This window comes from Hippopotamus amphibius, chromosome 13, assembly GCF_030028045.1.
Source record: "Hippopotamus amphibius kiboko isolate mHipAmp2 chromosome 13, mHipAmp2.hap2, whole genome shotgun sequence".
In the NCBI taxonomy this organism is placed as follows: domain Eukaryota; kingdom Metazoa; phylum Chordata; class Mammalia; order Artiodactyla; family Hippopotamidae; genus Hippopotamus; species Hippopotamus amphibius.
Genome location: NC_080198.1, coordinates 90843823 through 90860136, shown reverse-complemented (window position 1 = coordinate 90860136; position 16314 = coordinate 90843823). Strand labels below are relative to the sequence as shown.

General features: G+C 49.6%; 1 protein-coding gene across 1 annotated transcript in view; it reads right to left on the bottom strand.

Annotated features, from left to right (window-relative positions):
• Positions 1-1556: 1556 nt before the first annotated feature.
• C13H4orf50 (chromosome 13 C4orf50 homolog) overlaps positions 1557-16314 on the bottom strand; it is a 51457-nt gene continuing 36699 nt past the window's right edge. Inside the window, exons 12-15 of the mRNA XM_057704652.1 lie at positions 14471-14653; positions 7513-7561; positions 4733-4854; positions 1557-1799 (exon numbers count right to left, since the gene is read on the bottom strand). Of these exons, the coding sequence (XP_057560635.1) occupies positions 1557-1799; positions 4733-4854; positions 7513-7561; positions 14471-14653 (597 nt within the window). The remainder of the gene's footprint in view (positions 1800-4732; positions 4855-7512; positions 7562-14470; positions 14654-16314) is intronic.

The following is a 16314-nucleotide window of genomic DNA, read 5'->3' as shown; positions in this document are numbered from 1 at the left end:
CACAGTCCCATGGGCTAATGAAGATGGTAGCAGCTTGATTAGCTGATGCTCACTCACAGATGTGCTTTTCTTATGTCTTGATGGCCCCCCAGTTTTTTTTCAAAATAAATCCATTCATTTCTATCCTTGTGCTATGATTAGGTACATACAGTGTTAACATTGTGGGAAGCTGGGTGAGGATGTGTGGGAACTCTTTGCACTTTTCATTTCAACATCAAAAGTTAAAATAGATTAAAATAGAATCAATATGCTTTGTCTACTGCCCCAGGAGCCCTCAGTTTCTTGTCCTGGTCCTTCCTTGTCCTTACATGACAAGCCCCTCACCAGCCCCTCCCGAGGAGAGAGATGACATCTCTGATCATTGAGTCCTGGGACAGGGTCTGGGCATGGGTGGCCCAAGCTCCCACGACTCTTCTTCTACCCTTGGGTCCCACACCCGGGGCAGGGCAGGGTCCTGTTCCCAGAGGAAGTAAGTGGTGCTGGGTAGGGATGAGGCACTGACTCTTCGCACCTGGCTTGGCAAAGGGCTGCTGTGCACACTGACCCTCTGGTGGCAGAGCAAAGTTCAGTTGCATGCCTCCGAGCCTTTGCCCATGCTGTTCCCTCTGACTGTCACACCCTTCCCCACCTCACCCAGGTACTGAACACCTCGTTGGGTCTATGGACTCTGCTCAGCCATTCCTTCTGGAATGACCTCCCATTTTCCAAAGCCAGGCAGAACTGGCCCTCCCCTTGTCTCACTTTTCACAGCAAACTTAACCACGACTGCCCGGTGAGTTCTTTGCACATGTGTCTCTCTGTTGCCCTATGAGCCCGCGGGGCAGGGACCAATGTGGACTCATCTCTTTCTCCCTCATATCATACCGCCTGGCATATATTGGATGTCCATAAATGTCTGCTGAATGAATGGATTTATCAGAAAGTTCTGATTGGTTTTAACGTCTTAAAATGTAAAATGTATAATTACTTAAATCAAATGTCTCCTTTGGTAGATAAAAATCTTTTAAAACATGGGGAGGCGCCCGAGGCAGGAAAATAATAAAACAGTTCTCTGCAGCTGATAATGTTAGGAGCTATTAGATCAGGCCAGGGCCTCCCAAACCTGGCACTGCTGACATTTGGGCCGGACAATTCTTTGTTCTAGAAGGCTGTCCTGGAGGATGTTTAGCAGCAATCTTGGCCTCTACCCACTAGATGCCAGTAGCAGCAGTGACAACAAAAAATGTCTCCAGACATTGTCAAATTTTGCCCTGGGGGATGGGGGGATCATACCCAGTGGGGAGCCACTGGGATGGTCACTTGGTAGGTTTTAGAACAGTAAATATTCCCTTGGCTGCTTGGACATTTGCAAAGCTGTGCTCCTAAGAATTTGCAAGTCCAGTATTTCTCCCAAGCTCTGACAATCAACACAGATCCCCAAGCCACAGGCAAAGCCACTTGCCACTGAACGAGGGTTTTGATTGCTACCAATTTCTTAAAACGCTCTCTGAAACTTCTGTTTCAAATATTTATGGCATCTAGGAAATAGCCCCGGAGAGTGAGAGGTCCTCTTCCATTTATAACTCCAGCGGTGATTTATTGACCTGGGAAGTGCTGCAGATGCTTTGTCGAAGCTCTTGGTGCAAAGCCAGGATCCTTGCGGGGCTCAGGAGCTCGGGGGATGGCAGGAGGTTGTCAGCTTGGAGGCCAGGACAGGACATTCCGCCTTTTTCTTGCAGACATACAGGGAGCCCTGGTTCCACAGCCCTGGAAGCCTGGCACATTCCAGGATCAGGTTTCGGCCCCGATGGCCAGGGAAGCTGGAGGCAAGAGCACAACGAAATGGTCTCTGCTTCTACACAACCATAAAAGCCCCTCTGATCCCACCTTTTATCCAAAGAAGAGATGGCAATGCTAAAGAACATTTATTGAGCACTTTCTGTGCCTGGCAACTCCTATTACATGTCAGTGAGGCACACGCCATCAGCACTGAGTTACAGACAAGGAAGCAGAGATGGGGGTGGGGAAGGCTCAAACCCCAGGTCATCTAAAGGCCTGACAAGACGATCCCTGATGGTATCTCCAAAGAGTGGTGTCCTCTGTAAATTTTGTTGTTCACAGTGATAAGAGATGGTCACCTTCCCATTAAAAGGAAGTCAATGTCCACTGGATGCCAACCTCCTGCTCCCCTGTTTTTGTTTTTTTTCCCTCTAAGCTCAACCATAAAATAATTGTGACATGTGACAAATTTAGTTACTGACCTTCAAAAATGACCTCATTCTGCTTCTAGGTCACTAATCCCCTGGTGTCGTTTAGAGTTCATTTTCACCATGGGAGGCTCTTACCTAAAGCCGGCCCAGAGAGACGGCTTGCAATCTGTTTTTCTGCAGGGCAGAGAGCTCTGCTCCTCAATGCCTGTTACAACTGAATACAACCAAGGCTGCGGGCGAAACGCAATGCTGGGGATAAGGACAAAGTACCCGCATGACCTTCCAGAGGAAGAGCCCAACAGCCCCCTCCCACCATCTCATTCTTTATCCAAATCTACCCAACAAGGTCTCCTATGGACCAGGTACTGTGTAAAGCACACGAACAAAAAGACATTTACATCGACCATTCTGTTACCTCGCTATAAAGAAACAAAAGGATCCTGTGGCCTTGAAATTATGTGCAATAAAGGAAGAGTTTTTATCCAGTGGCATTCTACGGTGTGGTGAGAACTCTGAAGGAACACTTGAGAAACTTGGAACCATAGAATATTAAGATGCACTTGGGATTGTCCATTCATTCAATTTATGTTCCAACTATTTCCTCAAAAGCTTTGCTATCAGTTTCTGGCCAGTATCATTGAGTGCAGATGTTGGAGGGGTTTTTTCTCACATTGAACTCCAGACTGTAACCTCAAGGGGGTCAGGAGGGACAACTCTCATTCCCCCAGTGAAGGTCCAGAATGATCTGGATGCATAATGACCAGAGCATCAGCGCTAGAGCCAGGCTGCCCATGTGGGAACACCAGATCTTTAGCTGTGTGACCTGGGGCTGGCTACTTACCCTCTCTGTACCTCACCTTTTCTCACAGGTGAAGTGGAGTGAATGTTGAGCTCTACTTTGTGGGCCCGTAGTGAGCACTGGAGAAGCTGATGCATTGCACACAGTAAGCATTCAAGAAATGGGGGCAGGGGTTTTCTTTCTCATCGTTGTTCTTATCAACTTCCTCATTATGACAGCCCAGACTCCTCTCTCCCTTCTGCTGCAGCCTTGTTTAATTGCTTGCCAATCCCCCAGTGCTTCGGGAGCACTCACCCCTCTGGCTTTGCAGGTGTCATTCTCTTTACCTAAAATGCCTTCTATCTGCTTGTGATAAGGTAGGTCAAAGATCAAAAGTCAGATGTAATTTTCCTAGAGAAAGATCAAAGCTGGAAAGAAGTTCTCATTACTAGATAATAAGCCTGTAGACATGTAATTTGAAATGAAAGTCACCAGTCAGAAAAAAAAAGTTTAAGGCCAATCAATAACAACAGCTGTCATTTATTGAACACCTCCTGTGCCAGGCAGTATAGTAATTACATTATGTGCATGATTTCATTGAATTGTCCCAAAGACCCTGAGAGGTAAATATTGGCTGCATTTGTTAGATTAAAAAATTAATATAAGCATGAAGGCAGGAGAGAAGCCACAGGAATAAAAGGAAGAAGAAAAACATAATAATAAGTTGAAATAAAATGCTAAGAATAAGATCAGTTTCCTCCTAAATAATGGCTTTTTTTTTTTAGCATCTCTTATGTTCCAGACACACATTCAACTCTGCTTATCTGATTTTACCCTCATATCAGCAGTAGGCAGGATTATCCCCATTTTATAGATGAGGAGATTTAAGCACAGACACAGTAAGTAATCTGCCCAACATGACACTGAATTACAGCTGAGATTTGAACTCGGGCCTGTCAGACTCCAAATATCATAAGCAAAATAGGTGTTCTCTTGGAAAACAGAGTGCTTCTCTGGCTTTTACTGATTAGGATATTTTGGACCAAACCTTCAGTAAAAGTAGCTAGGAAACCTGGATAAAATATAACAAAAGATCTATTTGAAACCATCTGAGAGCTACAAAGACTGTGAGGATTGGTGGGGCTAAAATTCAAGACAGGAGAGAAGCTGGCCCGCACTGAAGGCGGTATTTCCCAAGTGAAGGTGAAGCCTGTGTGTGATGGTGGTAGCTGAGAGGTAGAAAGCTAAGCGGAGATTTTGACAGCCTCATGGGGTGGGAAGCGACCAGGGGAAGGACACTGATAAACATTAGGTTTTTGCTTGGAACCCTGAAAGGCTATGCCCTAGGAGTATGAGTGAGCAAGAAATAAACCAGATCTCATAAGTACTAAAATCATCTCTGAATCAGTTCTGATGGTGAGAACAGAGGAAGTCCTGTCTGGATGAAGACACTGTCAAATTACATCATCACATTTTCACATAAGATGTCTAGCATTCAATGAAAAATAACCAGACACAGAACACATGATTTGACCCAAAACATAAAATTTAAAAACAGATAGTAAAAAGAGACTAGAAGGGGAAACCTGGGGGGTGCTTTGTGGTCACTTTCTAATTCTTGACTTGGTGATGGCTTTGTGGGCACATATCACTCCATGACAATTCATTGAACTGCACACTTCTGAGTTGTACCCTTTTCTGTATGTGTGTTATACTTTCAATAAAAATGTTTATTTAAGAAATTAAGTGACTGATGCCCTCTCACCTTCAAAGAATCCAGTTGAGGTGTCTGTGCTGGCCCCTCAGCCTCGGGAATAGTCCAGGACTCTGAATGCAAAGGTCTTTGGAGGACGCTGTCCATTTTGGGATTCAGGAGGTATTTCTCAGCTAGAAGAGAATACTCTCAGTCAAGCCTCAGCCGAAAAGTTGATGTAAAAAGCAACAAATCTCTAATCCTTTTCATTGTCTTTCATTCCCAGATCCCTTCACCCCACGACAGAGGCCCTCTTGGGCGCCTTTCAAATCTGAGTGCCACATTCACACCCCTCTGATGGTACTGCCATGGTCTTGTACCTTTCTTGTATCCTAGAAAGCTGCCTGTTGGCTTCACCATCCACTACCAGGCTGTAAGCTCCTTCAGCACAAAGACCACCACCTCTGAAGCTGACTCATCTTTGTAAGCCCTGCAACACCTATCCAGGGTGTGGCACATGGCAGCCTTCTAGAAATGCTGGATGAATAAGTAACTAAATCAATCTAGTACACTGCCTTCTTTTAAAGGTGAGGGACCTGAGCCCAGAGAAGGGAGGACAGTTGCATAAACTAGTGGCAGAAGCAGGACCAGCTAGAATTTATGCGCCTCCAGCTATGAAAACTGATGCCAACTCAGACTGCAGGGATAGAAGATGAAGGTACAGAAGGGAAGGTCCATCCTGACCAGCTGAAGACTGAAGCCACCCTCTTCTTGTTTGCTGGCACCCTGCAACGTGCCAGGCACTAACACTTCTGAAAAAGGTCATGTTATCCTCCTTTTAAAGATAAGAATCTAGGGCTCAGAGAGGCTAATGAGCTCATCCAAGATCACACAGCTGGTAAGAATAGAATCTAGTAATAAGAATCACTAATCGAGCAGTTATCAAGAGCAGCTTAGAGAAGAATGAATACTGTATGCTAACACATATATATATGGAATTTTTAAAAAATGGTATTGATGAACTCAGTGGTAGAGAAAGAATAAAGACACAGAGATAGAGAACAGACCTGAGGACATGGGGAGGTGGGGAAGGAGAAGCTGGAACAATGTAAAAGAGTAGTATTGACATTTATATAATACCAAATGTAAAATAGATAGCTAGTAGGAAGCAACTGCCTAACACAGGGAGATCAACTCCATGATTGCTGATGACCTAGAGGGGTGGGATAGGGATGGTGGGAGGGAGGCTCAGGAGGGAGGGGATACGGGGATATATGTATAAATGCAGCTGATTCACTTTGTTGTACAGCAGAAACTGGCACAACAGTGTAAAGCTATTATACTCCAATAAAGATTGAAAAAAAAAAAGCAGCTCAGTCGCATAAAGGTAAAACTGTCCATACGTTCTTCACTTTTATATTGAGCACCTGAAAACAAAACAACCCTAAACAAACCCTTAGGAACCACCCTCGCCCAATGCTGATAGTACGCCGCACTTGTAAAACAAGGCCCAGGGAAATTCCCTTTGGCCAGATAGCATCTTTTTTTCTTTTTCTCTTTTTTCCGGTATATATATTTTTTTATTGGAGTATAGTTGCATTACAGTGCTGTGTTAGTTTCTGCTGTACAATGAAGTGAATGAACTATATGTGTACCTATATCCCCTCCCTCTTGGACCTCCCTCCCATCCCCCCATCCCACCCATCTAGATCATCACAGAGCACCGAGCTGAGCTCCCTGTGCTATACAGCAGGTTCCCACTAGCCATCTGTTTTATGCATGGTAGTGTATATATGTCAATACTAATCTCCAAATTCGTCCCACGCTCCCCTTCCCCCCGTGTCCATGTGTCCATTCTCTACATCTGTGTCTCTATTCCTGCCCTGCAAATAGGTTCATCTGTACCGTCTTCCTAGATTCCACATATATGTGTTAATATACGATATTTGTTTTTCTCTTTCTGGCTCACTTCACTCTGTGTGACAGGCTCTAGGTCCATCCACATCTCTACAAATGACCCAGTTTTGTACCCTAAGGAAACCATAATTTCAAAGGGTACATGTACCCCAATGTTCATTGCAGCACTATTTACCATAGTCAGGACATGGAAACAACCCAAATGTCCATCAACAGATGAATGGATAAAGAAGATGTGGTACATATATATAGTGGAATATTACTCAGCCATGAAAAGGATAGCATCTTAATTTTCTTTTTAACAATAAGAATAACAGAACAATAAAACCCCATCCATGTTACCTTCTAAGTAACCATCTTTGGTTTTTGAGTTTCTTTTCTAGCCTAAGTTGCCAATCACTCACAGATGTTCACCTACAGTTATATCATTGTAGTCATCCGATACATTCCATTTTCTATCCTTTTTTAATTTAGTAGGATATCCTAATTTCCATGCTATCACATGGTGCTTATCAGCATCATTTTAGTGACTAGTATTTCACACTCAGTGAATATGGGTTAATTAACAATACTGGAATTTTTCTCCACACTTTTTTACGGTTATAAATACCCTGGCATGAATGTGCCTGTCCATTGAGTTTTTCCGCATATAGAATTATTTACTTAGGATACATTTCCAGGACTGAAACTACAGGGTTGCAGAATTTGGCCATTTTGGCAGCGGCAGTATTCTTCTAATGCATTCTCCTTAAGTAGTAAAATGAAAAGGCAGAATCAAGTAGGGAAGAGAGTGCAAGAGAGCCACGTCTGGTTTCCTTTAGTCCTCTGCACTTGACCATGGGCGTTTCTCCACCCTGGCCCACCTGTCAGATTGTCCTGCTGGCATGGACTGTGTCTGAGCATGCAGACTAGTCCTAACTGAAAATCACACTGACCTCTTACAACTGCTGTCTTCTCAGACTCGACGTCCAGGTGATGGCTTGTCTGGAAGAAAAGACATCTCTGCATGACAGGAGGAAAAGCCTTCCACAGACAACTACAATTGGAAAAAGCAGCTCCCTCACCCCTGCAGAAAGGGCATTCTATGGTCAGATCCACTCCTCCCTGTGTGTGCAAACATGCAGGCAGGACCTCCCTTCCTCCTCTGCCCACGACCCTTAGAAGAGTCCAGGATTTGCTCCCAGGGATATAGGTGCAAGGAAAAACTTCCATTTCCTTTACTCAAACTGAATCTCCAAACAGACTGTGTTTTAAAAGCTGTTAAAAGTGGGAAATGAAGGCAGCCCGACGGCAGAGTCTCCAGGAAAAATACTCTCTCTGCATGGAAGTCCCATAGACACCTTGTGAGAGCTGATTGCTGAGCTGCTCCTAGGACTCCTGACTCAGTCACCCAGGAATCCAGATTGGGCTGGACCCCAGTCCCTGCACCACCCCATGGACTGGTTGTCCTCCTGGACCCCACAAGTGCACAGGAAGAGGTGAAGTGGTAGTGGTAACTCAGTGTTCTGAGAGCACTTCACTTACATCCCCTAAAACTGCGTGTCTTCGAGTACCATGACCCTTCATACCCCAGCGCCTTTGCACATGCAGGACTCCCAGCCTCGAGGGCCTTCAGTCCATCCTTCCAGCTAGTAAAACTCTTTTTTTAAATCCTTCAAGGCCTATTTTGTGTGCTTCCTCCTCCAGGAATTATATTCCCAAATCAGTCTCCTTCTCTCTGCTTATTGCTATGCTTCAAGTGAATGCTTTTGCTCACACTTGGGTTTGGAGTTAGTCTTATTAGATGCAGACATCTTCCAAGTGAAACTGAGGTTTCATGGACTTTGTATCCACAGAGTAGTCTCACAGGCACTGCATTCAGTATGTGATCAGAGATCTATACATCTCTCCCCCGTGTCCTGCTCTTCATTTATCCCATCAGCCTGGAGAGGCTTGGAGCCCGGCAGACTCAGGTCAAATCCTGGCTCTGCTGTTTACTGGCTCCATGGTCCTGGCCAAATCAGGTGAATTCTCTGAGCCTTGCCCTCTTCATCCAAAAAGAGGAGCCAGTAATATGCTCCTTGCAGGGTTTTGTCAGAACAAAGTAAGAATGAACGTCTACTAAATGCTCCACACGCAGTAACAGACAAAGGCTCACCCTACACCCTTCACTCCCCCACCTCTCTCCCCAGGTAAACTTTTGGGGGAATATTCTCAGCTTCATAAAAGGCAGGACATAAAGAGAAAACAATTGCCTGGATCCTTGGAGGCCCAGGCTTGGGGTCGTTGATTTAATGAATTAAGGGAGTTTAGGGCTCTCAGCCTCACTGCTTCTTTCAAGATGAGATTCCATTTCCGAAGGCCCATATATAGATCTTGTTGACCAATGCCCAGAGGAGAGCAAGATGTTTCCAGGACATGGAGGAAAGAGGAAAAAGCAGGGCAAGAAGAAGTGGAATCAGCAGCTTCCTTGCCAGGTGGTTTGCATCTCTCCAAGGCTGGGGTCTCAATGACTCTCTGGTGTTAGGACACCACGCCCCTGACCTCCCCCAGCGGAGCAACACTTTGGTTCGGCTTGAAGGGCCCCTGCATCCTCTGTAAGTGTCTTCACGTGACAGCACCACGATGGGCATGTGAGGTGGGATCTTGTTTAACCCTCCCAGAGCCCTACAAGAGGTCAGCAACCCTCACCCCTCGTTATCAAGGCCTAAGAGAGCAGGGGGCTTCAGGAGGTGAAGGATGAGCACCGGGCCACAAAGTGGCAATTCTTCAGGTTCTGGGGTGTCTTTATCTGCTAGGTGAAACTCCACGACAGAAGAGAGGGCAGTAACCCTGACGTCCCAGAAACTGCAGGGAGTCAGGCAGGGCCAGCCCACCCAGTTCTCTGATGAACCTTCCATTTGCTGAGCTGACCCCAGGCGGGACCCTGGGGGAGGTCAGGCAGGCACAGGCAGGAACACACCCCTGCTCCACCTCCCCTTGGCACCCAGGCATCTGCCTCTAAGAAGAGAATGACACCTGAGTACAAGCAACAAAGAAGGTGTCTCATTCTTGGCTTGGGAATGCCAATAGCCTGGGTCCTGGTGAAATCTAGAAAACACAGGTGTCCTGGGACTGGAGATTGGGCTCTGAGAAGATGCCCTGAGCCCTGCCCAGTCAAGGCAGTTTGGGGGATGGAGTGGAACTGAGAACCCCCCGTTTCCATTTAGGAGTCCAAGAATGTAAGGAAACCGCCCTCCCCGTGCTCCCATGTCAGCTAAAGCCAGGGAGGTAGCAAGACCCCGTGTTCCCAGATGGAAGACAGTGGGGGAGCTGGCCAAGCTGGCCTCTTGGAATCCCCCTGCTTCAGGCCCAATGCCCAAGCTGGAGAGAACCAGCAGAGCTAGAGGAAGAACACTAGGGCGGGTGCGAGGCCAACTTGTGGACAGTGGTGGCCGAGATGCTGAGGGAGGGACAATACAGCAGCTCAGGGAGATGGCAGCTCTGGGGGCCCAGCAGCTCCCAGCCCACTCTATCCTGACCCCTCAGTGCTGTGCACTGAATGTCCATGTCCTCCCAAAACTCATATGCTGAAACCCTAACCCCCATGTGAGGATATCTGGAGGTAGGTCTTGGAGAGGTGATCAGGTCATGAGGACAGAGTCCTCGGGAGGCAATCAGTGCCCTCATGAGAAGACGCATGAGAGAGCCGGCTTCTCTGTCCACCATGCGAGGACACAGCGAGAAGGTGGCCATCTGCACCCCAGGAAGAGAGCCCCCACCAGAACCCCACCCTAACCCTAACCTTGGCTTCCAGTCTCCAGAACCGTGAGAAATGAATGTGTGCTGTTTAAGCCGTCCAATCTGGTATTTTTGTTAAATTACCCCCAATAGACTAAGTTACTTAGATGCAGGCCCGAGGAAAGGGCACAGGTGCTGAACCGACGGAGGCTCCGTTTTTATCACCCACTCAACCAGGGCGAGGAATGGAACTCCATGAGGGGTGGTGACCGACCCTGAGCCACCGCTGCGGGGTGAGCACCCTCTTCCGGAAAGAGTGGGAGCTCAGAGGGCCCCCGGCCCTGAACCCCAGCTCGCCAGCCCCGTGTGACCTCACCCAGCTCTCTGACCACTGTGGGCCTCAGTCTCCTCCTTGACCAGGTGGGATGCTGGGAGGAGGACGTGAGTGAACCACGGAGAGTGCTGGCTCCGGGAAGGCTCTGTGAGTCTCGGCCTTCATCACTGGTTCCAGTGAATAAATGAACAAACGGCAGCCTGTCCTGGTGGGCTCCCCCGCCATGGCCCACACCCCACCCTCCCTCGGGAGTCTGTGTTTAGTGTGAGTCCCTCCCAAGGGCAGGGGCCAGTGCACATGAGCTTCCCAGGGCCCAGGTACACCAGCCTCAGTGCTCCCGGGACCCCCCTTTCTGTTCTGGCGCATCACCCCTCTGCCCCCAAGCCCATGAGCGCCCACCCCCAGCCAGCCGGGCAGCCCTCCTGGGCTCTGAGCCCAAGCGCAATGTCCCCATCGGGAATTCCATCTGTGTTCTCTGAAACAAGAATCAGCACCCGTAAAACCCATTTCCTGCCCAGCTGCCAGCGGGAGGAGCTGCCACCGCCCCCACGGGGGTCTCCGTGCCCCCACAGCTCGCTCGGCTGCCTGGGCCTTGGGTGTTCCGGGTCCGAGCCATCTGGCTGTCATGTGCATGGCCTGCCTGGGACTCTGCAGCTCCGTCCAGCCCACAAGCCTGCCCGGGTCCTCTTTCCGAAGCACCCCTTCACCAGCTCCTCATTCACTAAAGAACCAAGTTCAAACACCCCCGTGGGCAGCCAGGTGTCTGTGACCTCCCGTCTAGCCTCTCCAAACTCCTCCATTTGGGAACCCCTCACTCCAGCCAGTCTGGAGCCCTCTTTGCAGTTTAAACACATCACAGGGTTTTTTTCCCACTGCCTTGTATCTGTACACTGAGGACTGGCCTTCCAGCGACAAGAGGGACGGACTCACCGAGAGCCTGGTCTGTATGTACCAGAGCCGGTGCTACTGCCCACATGCCTCACAGCCCTGCACAGCACCCAACACACCCCGCTTCTCACAGGGGTCGTAGCTGCAGTGCATAGAATCCCACAGCCAGGTTCAAATCCCAGCTCTGCTCAGGCAAACAATTTAACATACAAAGGCTGCGCTAGAAAGCTGCTTACAGACGTGTGACTTTGGGCATGACTTGGAACCTCTTTGAGCCTCAGTTTTCCCATCTGGAAAGGGGGATAATAATAGCACCTCCCCCACAGGAGGACTACCTGACTCAGTTACATAAAGCCCCCACAGAAAGTGATACATGTCACTGTTCCCTCCTAAGGCCACAGAGCTAGACAGTGCCAGGGCTAAGATTTGAATCCAGGAACCCCTGGATGCCAGAGCCCACCCCCTTGACAACTGTCCACCTGAGGACCAGGTTCCTAACTTGTGGGACATCCCTGAACAATGTGCTTCATGAGTTATCTCCATCCGTCTTCATGTCCATTCTGCCAAGTAAGTCATAATAGTCCCATTTTACAGATGAGCAAACTGAGGCTCAGAGGAATTAAGGTCTTGCCCAAAGACACACACACAGTCTCTGTCTAAGCCCTTCCTTCTTGACACTTGCTATAATTTATGATTATTTCTCTCCTTGACTGCATGCACATTTTGGCCTGTCTGGTTCATGTTTCTCCCCAGCCCCCAGCACCACGCCTGGTGGTGGCAATAGGTGCTCAATAAATATTTGTGGAATGAAATGACAGAGCCAGCCTTTTGTGAAGGGAATGGTGAGCTGCGCCCCCAGACCATGAAAATGGGTGTGTTCTTTGTGAGCTGAATTGCAAAAGAATGCAAAGTGGGTCAGGACAGATTCAAAGTTACCTTAAAAAGGAGGGAGTAGAAGCTTGTGATTGGCCATGGCCTTTCCAAAGGTCTGGTGCAGGGAGACATCCTGGCCTCAGGGGAGGGACGTGCAGGCCCAGGAGCCCATCCTTACAGGAAACTAACACATCAGGCTGATGACGCCATTAACTCTCTCTGTTCTCATTCTAGGCTCCCAAATGACCTTCTGACCATAAGTGATTATTGACATACAAATGAACAAATGAACAAATGAACTTGACTTTCCAGATAACCCCACTATAGGGAGAGAACATGCTGATTATTTTTTCATCCATCCAGTATTTCATCCTGCACATAGTTTGATATCTCATGGGAAATTATTAAGTTAGTGTTCAGGTTTATACTTCAGTCTCTGTGAATTTGGTCAATGTAAGTCAGCCTGTCCAATCCCAGTGAACAAATCGGGTCTAATTTCAGAGCCTGCCGAGAGCAGCCCCTGGAGGCTGGGGCCCTCACTGTGATGACGCCTTCTCAGCACACAGCCAGCCTCCCTCCTAGGTGACACCTGTCGCATCCAACACCTTCCCTGGAGCTCTGCTTTCAGGCAACACACAAGGACTGTACCAGGTCCCTCAACAAGATGCTGACCTCTCTTCCCACCCCTATTCTGCCTCTGAAGAGGCTTGAAACCTTCAGGCAAAGGGGTGAGCACTGGACTGGGAGTCTGGGGCTCTGGATTCAAATTCTGGCTTTGAACCAAGTTGCCTCGGCCCTGAGCAGGCCCCTTGGCCTCCTGGTGTCCACATCGGCTGTGTGGCAATTTGGACCAGAGGACACCTAAAACCCTGAAGGCTGTGGGGGAGGGAAGGGACAGAGAGCGTCGGCCTGCAGAGGCTGGGCTGGGAAGACCAAGGAGGGAGATGCAGACCTGGGGCTACACTGCCAAAAGCAGGGCCCTCTGAGGGCAGAGCCCAGGCGGGACCCTGGAAAACAGGGCCGGCTCTGTCTGCAGCAGCAGCTGCATTTCGCCCTTGCACCATCAAGAGCTGAGCTAGTCTGGCTGGGGCGCTGTTGGCTGGTTCCCAGGAATGGGGTTACATGCCCAAGTATGTGTGTGCATTTGCTTGCATGTGTGTGTACGTGTGTGTACGTGTATGTGTACATGTGTGTGTGCCCAGCCACGGGCAGACTCAACTGAGCACCCAAGGGTGCTGCGTGCACACAGACACCCAGGTACTACTGTTCAGAGCCAGGCAGACACCCGGGAGCATCTTTACCAGACCCAGGTCAGAACTGGCATCCGTCACCATCTGCACTACCTGGGAGCTGTGTGACCTTGAGAGAGTCTCCCAACCTCTCTGAGCCTCTGTTTCCTCCTCTTCTGTTGACCATTAGGAGAGGAGATCCTCACTCATTCACTTCATTATTTCATTCATTCACTTCATTACTTCATTCATTCAATAAATATTCCCTGAGTAGCCAGGCACTAGGGAGACAGAGACGGATGTCGAGCAGCTCTGGTCCCAACAGAGAGATGCTGACAAAACTCCCCCAACAGCAGGGGGCAAATCCCATGAATGTGCCATGTCAGGCATGTCCACGTGCAGTGAAGAACGGAGGGGCGTGTGGCTAACCCTGTGGTCCGTGGGCTTCAGAGCAAGCTGCTGCGCAAGGTCACACCTGAACTGCGCCCTGAAGGATGGACGGGAAGCTACAGGACAAACAAAAATTCTGCCAGAGGAAGCAGTAAGTGCTAAGGTCCTGAGGTACATGCCAAAGAACCATCTAGTGAAATAAATGCCACGGTGCTTGTTTGACACTGAATTAAAGTTGCAGTTTGTGTGTCTGTCTCCTGTGTCATGTCGTGAGCACTCTTTAAGGTTAAGGATGGCCTGATCCCCTCCCTACAGCAGCCCTGAGCATAGGCGCTGGCCCAGAGGAGTCCAGGGTGCATTCCAGGTGGGGTCAGTGGACAGAAGGAGGGATGGGGCGACAGGGCGGGTCAGGCAGGTGGAGGTAGGTTGCTGACCTCACAACCCCACAGGAAGAGGGCAGGGCTGTCTGTGGGAATCTACCTCTGGGACCCCCGGAGCCAGGAAGGTGGCTGTGTACTCAGCCAGCGCCACGTCGTTCACCATGCTGCGCGCCGTCTCAGAGAGCAGGTGGTTCTCCTCCCCATGTCTGTGCAGCTCCTGAAGCAGGTGTGTGATCAGGTGGTTCCTCTGCTGGCACTTCTGGACCAGGGAAGCCAGCTTGGCCTGAAACGGTGGGAGTGAAGACACAGTCGGGTTGGTCCATGCATGCAGGACTCCCGGGGGCTGGATGACTGAGCTGGGGGGCAGGGTGAGGCTCCGTGGTCTGCATCCACCAGCCCTGCCTCAGCTCAGCCTCCTCCCTGCAATCCCTCCCTCCACCCGGAAGCCAGAGCCAGCTTTGAAAACAAGGGGCCACACTGCTGCCCCCCCGCAGGGCTCCTCCGCACTGCTGTCTGGGTGCTTTCTGGATGGGTACTCAGCATGGACTTCAGCTTGCTATGAGACGAGCTCCTCTCTATCCCCCCACTTGCTCATCTGTACAATGGTCATTATAGGGCACCAGGACAAAAGGAGGTGGTCAGGCAAAGCACACACACAGGCCGGTCCAGGCAGGCCTTCATGTATGAAAGGTCAGACCTGTTCCTGTGCCTCTCCAGCCCCATCACAACGACCCTCCTTCTTTCTCTTCCTGTTCCAGACACATGGGTCCACTCCCCACCTCCAACACCCCAGAACTTCCTCATCGCTCCTTTGTAGCTCCTATATGTCCCAAGCCCAGAAAAGCCTTGTGCAGATCTGTTCAGAGGCCAGCCTGTGCATCATCTCCCCAAGCAGGCCTCCCTCATGCCCAGGACTTGGGTCCCTCTGTGCCCAGGCTCCCGGCTTCCTTCTGTCCCAACAGTTAATCTTTATATTTGTGGGTTTGTCTCCCACATAGCCTGGGGGCTCCTCAAGGTCAAGGCTGACACTCCCCTGGATCCCTGACACTGTCGGGGTGAGCACAGCACGACTCTTGGGACAGATTTGTTACGTGAGGGATGTGAGTGTGTGACCCTGTGCCATGAAATGACCTCCTACCTTTGTGCACATCCAGAGGGGCTGGCAGACTCCCACCATTTCCTGCTCTATTGGAGGAGGTGATAACCCCTTCCTGCCAGAACTCTCTTCCAAGCCCATCCCAGAGGGTCAGGGCCTTTGCACATCAGTCTTTAGGTAGTGATGCCCAGGTGCCCGGTACTGCAGGCAGGCAGCACGGGATGGTGGTCGGACCTGGAGGCTGGGGTGCCCCAGGCCCCTGGATCACACCCCTAAAACACTGGGGCCTCTTCAGGCAGCCAGCATCAGCTGAACACCTACTATGTGCAGCTCCCCTGAGAAAGAGGCCATTGTTGATGGTGACATTGACACCACTGGGCTCTTGGAGAGACAGCATGGCCGAGGGGAAGGTTGTAGCCTTTGGCATCAGACAGAGCTGGGTTAAATCTTGGTTCTGCTACTGAGTAGCTCTGTGTGACGACAGGCAAAGCGCTACATCTCTCTGAGCCTCGGTTTCCCTATCCACAGTGTAATGTTCATCTTCCTGACATGTTGAGAAACTATGCTGTTGAGAAAATATGTCTGGAGTACCTGGCACATGACAGGCATGTGACAGAGAGTGGCCATCACCATTAGAATCCTCACACAACCTCCCACGCCAGGTTAGGAATCACAATTCCCATCTTCGGATGAGAAAACCAAGGCTCCAAAGCTGACTGACGCCCCTAAGAAGGGGCTGGATCTTGAACCCAGGTCACCATGGCTCCTCCCATCCAGGCTGACCTCTTCTGCTCAGGCCTTGCCTCATGTGATTGACATGGTGCTGGTGCTGTGTTTTTCTTTCCATC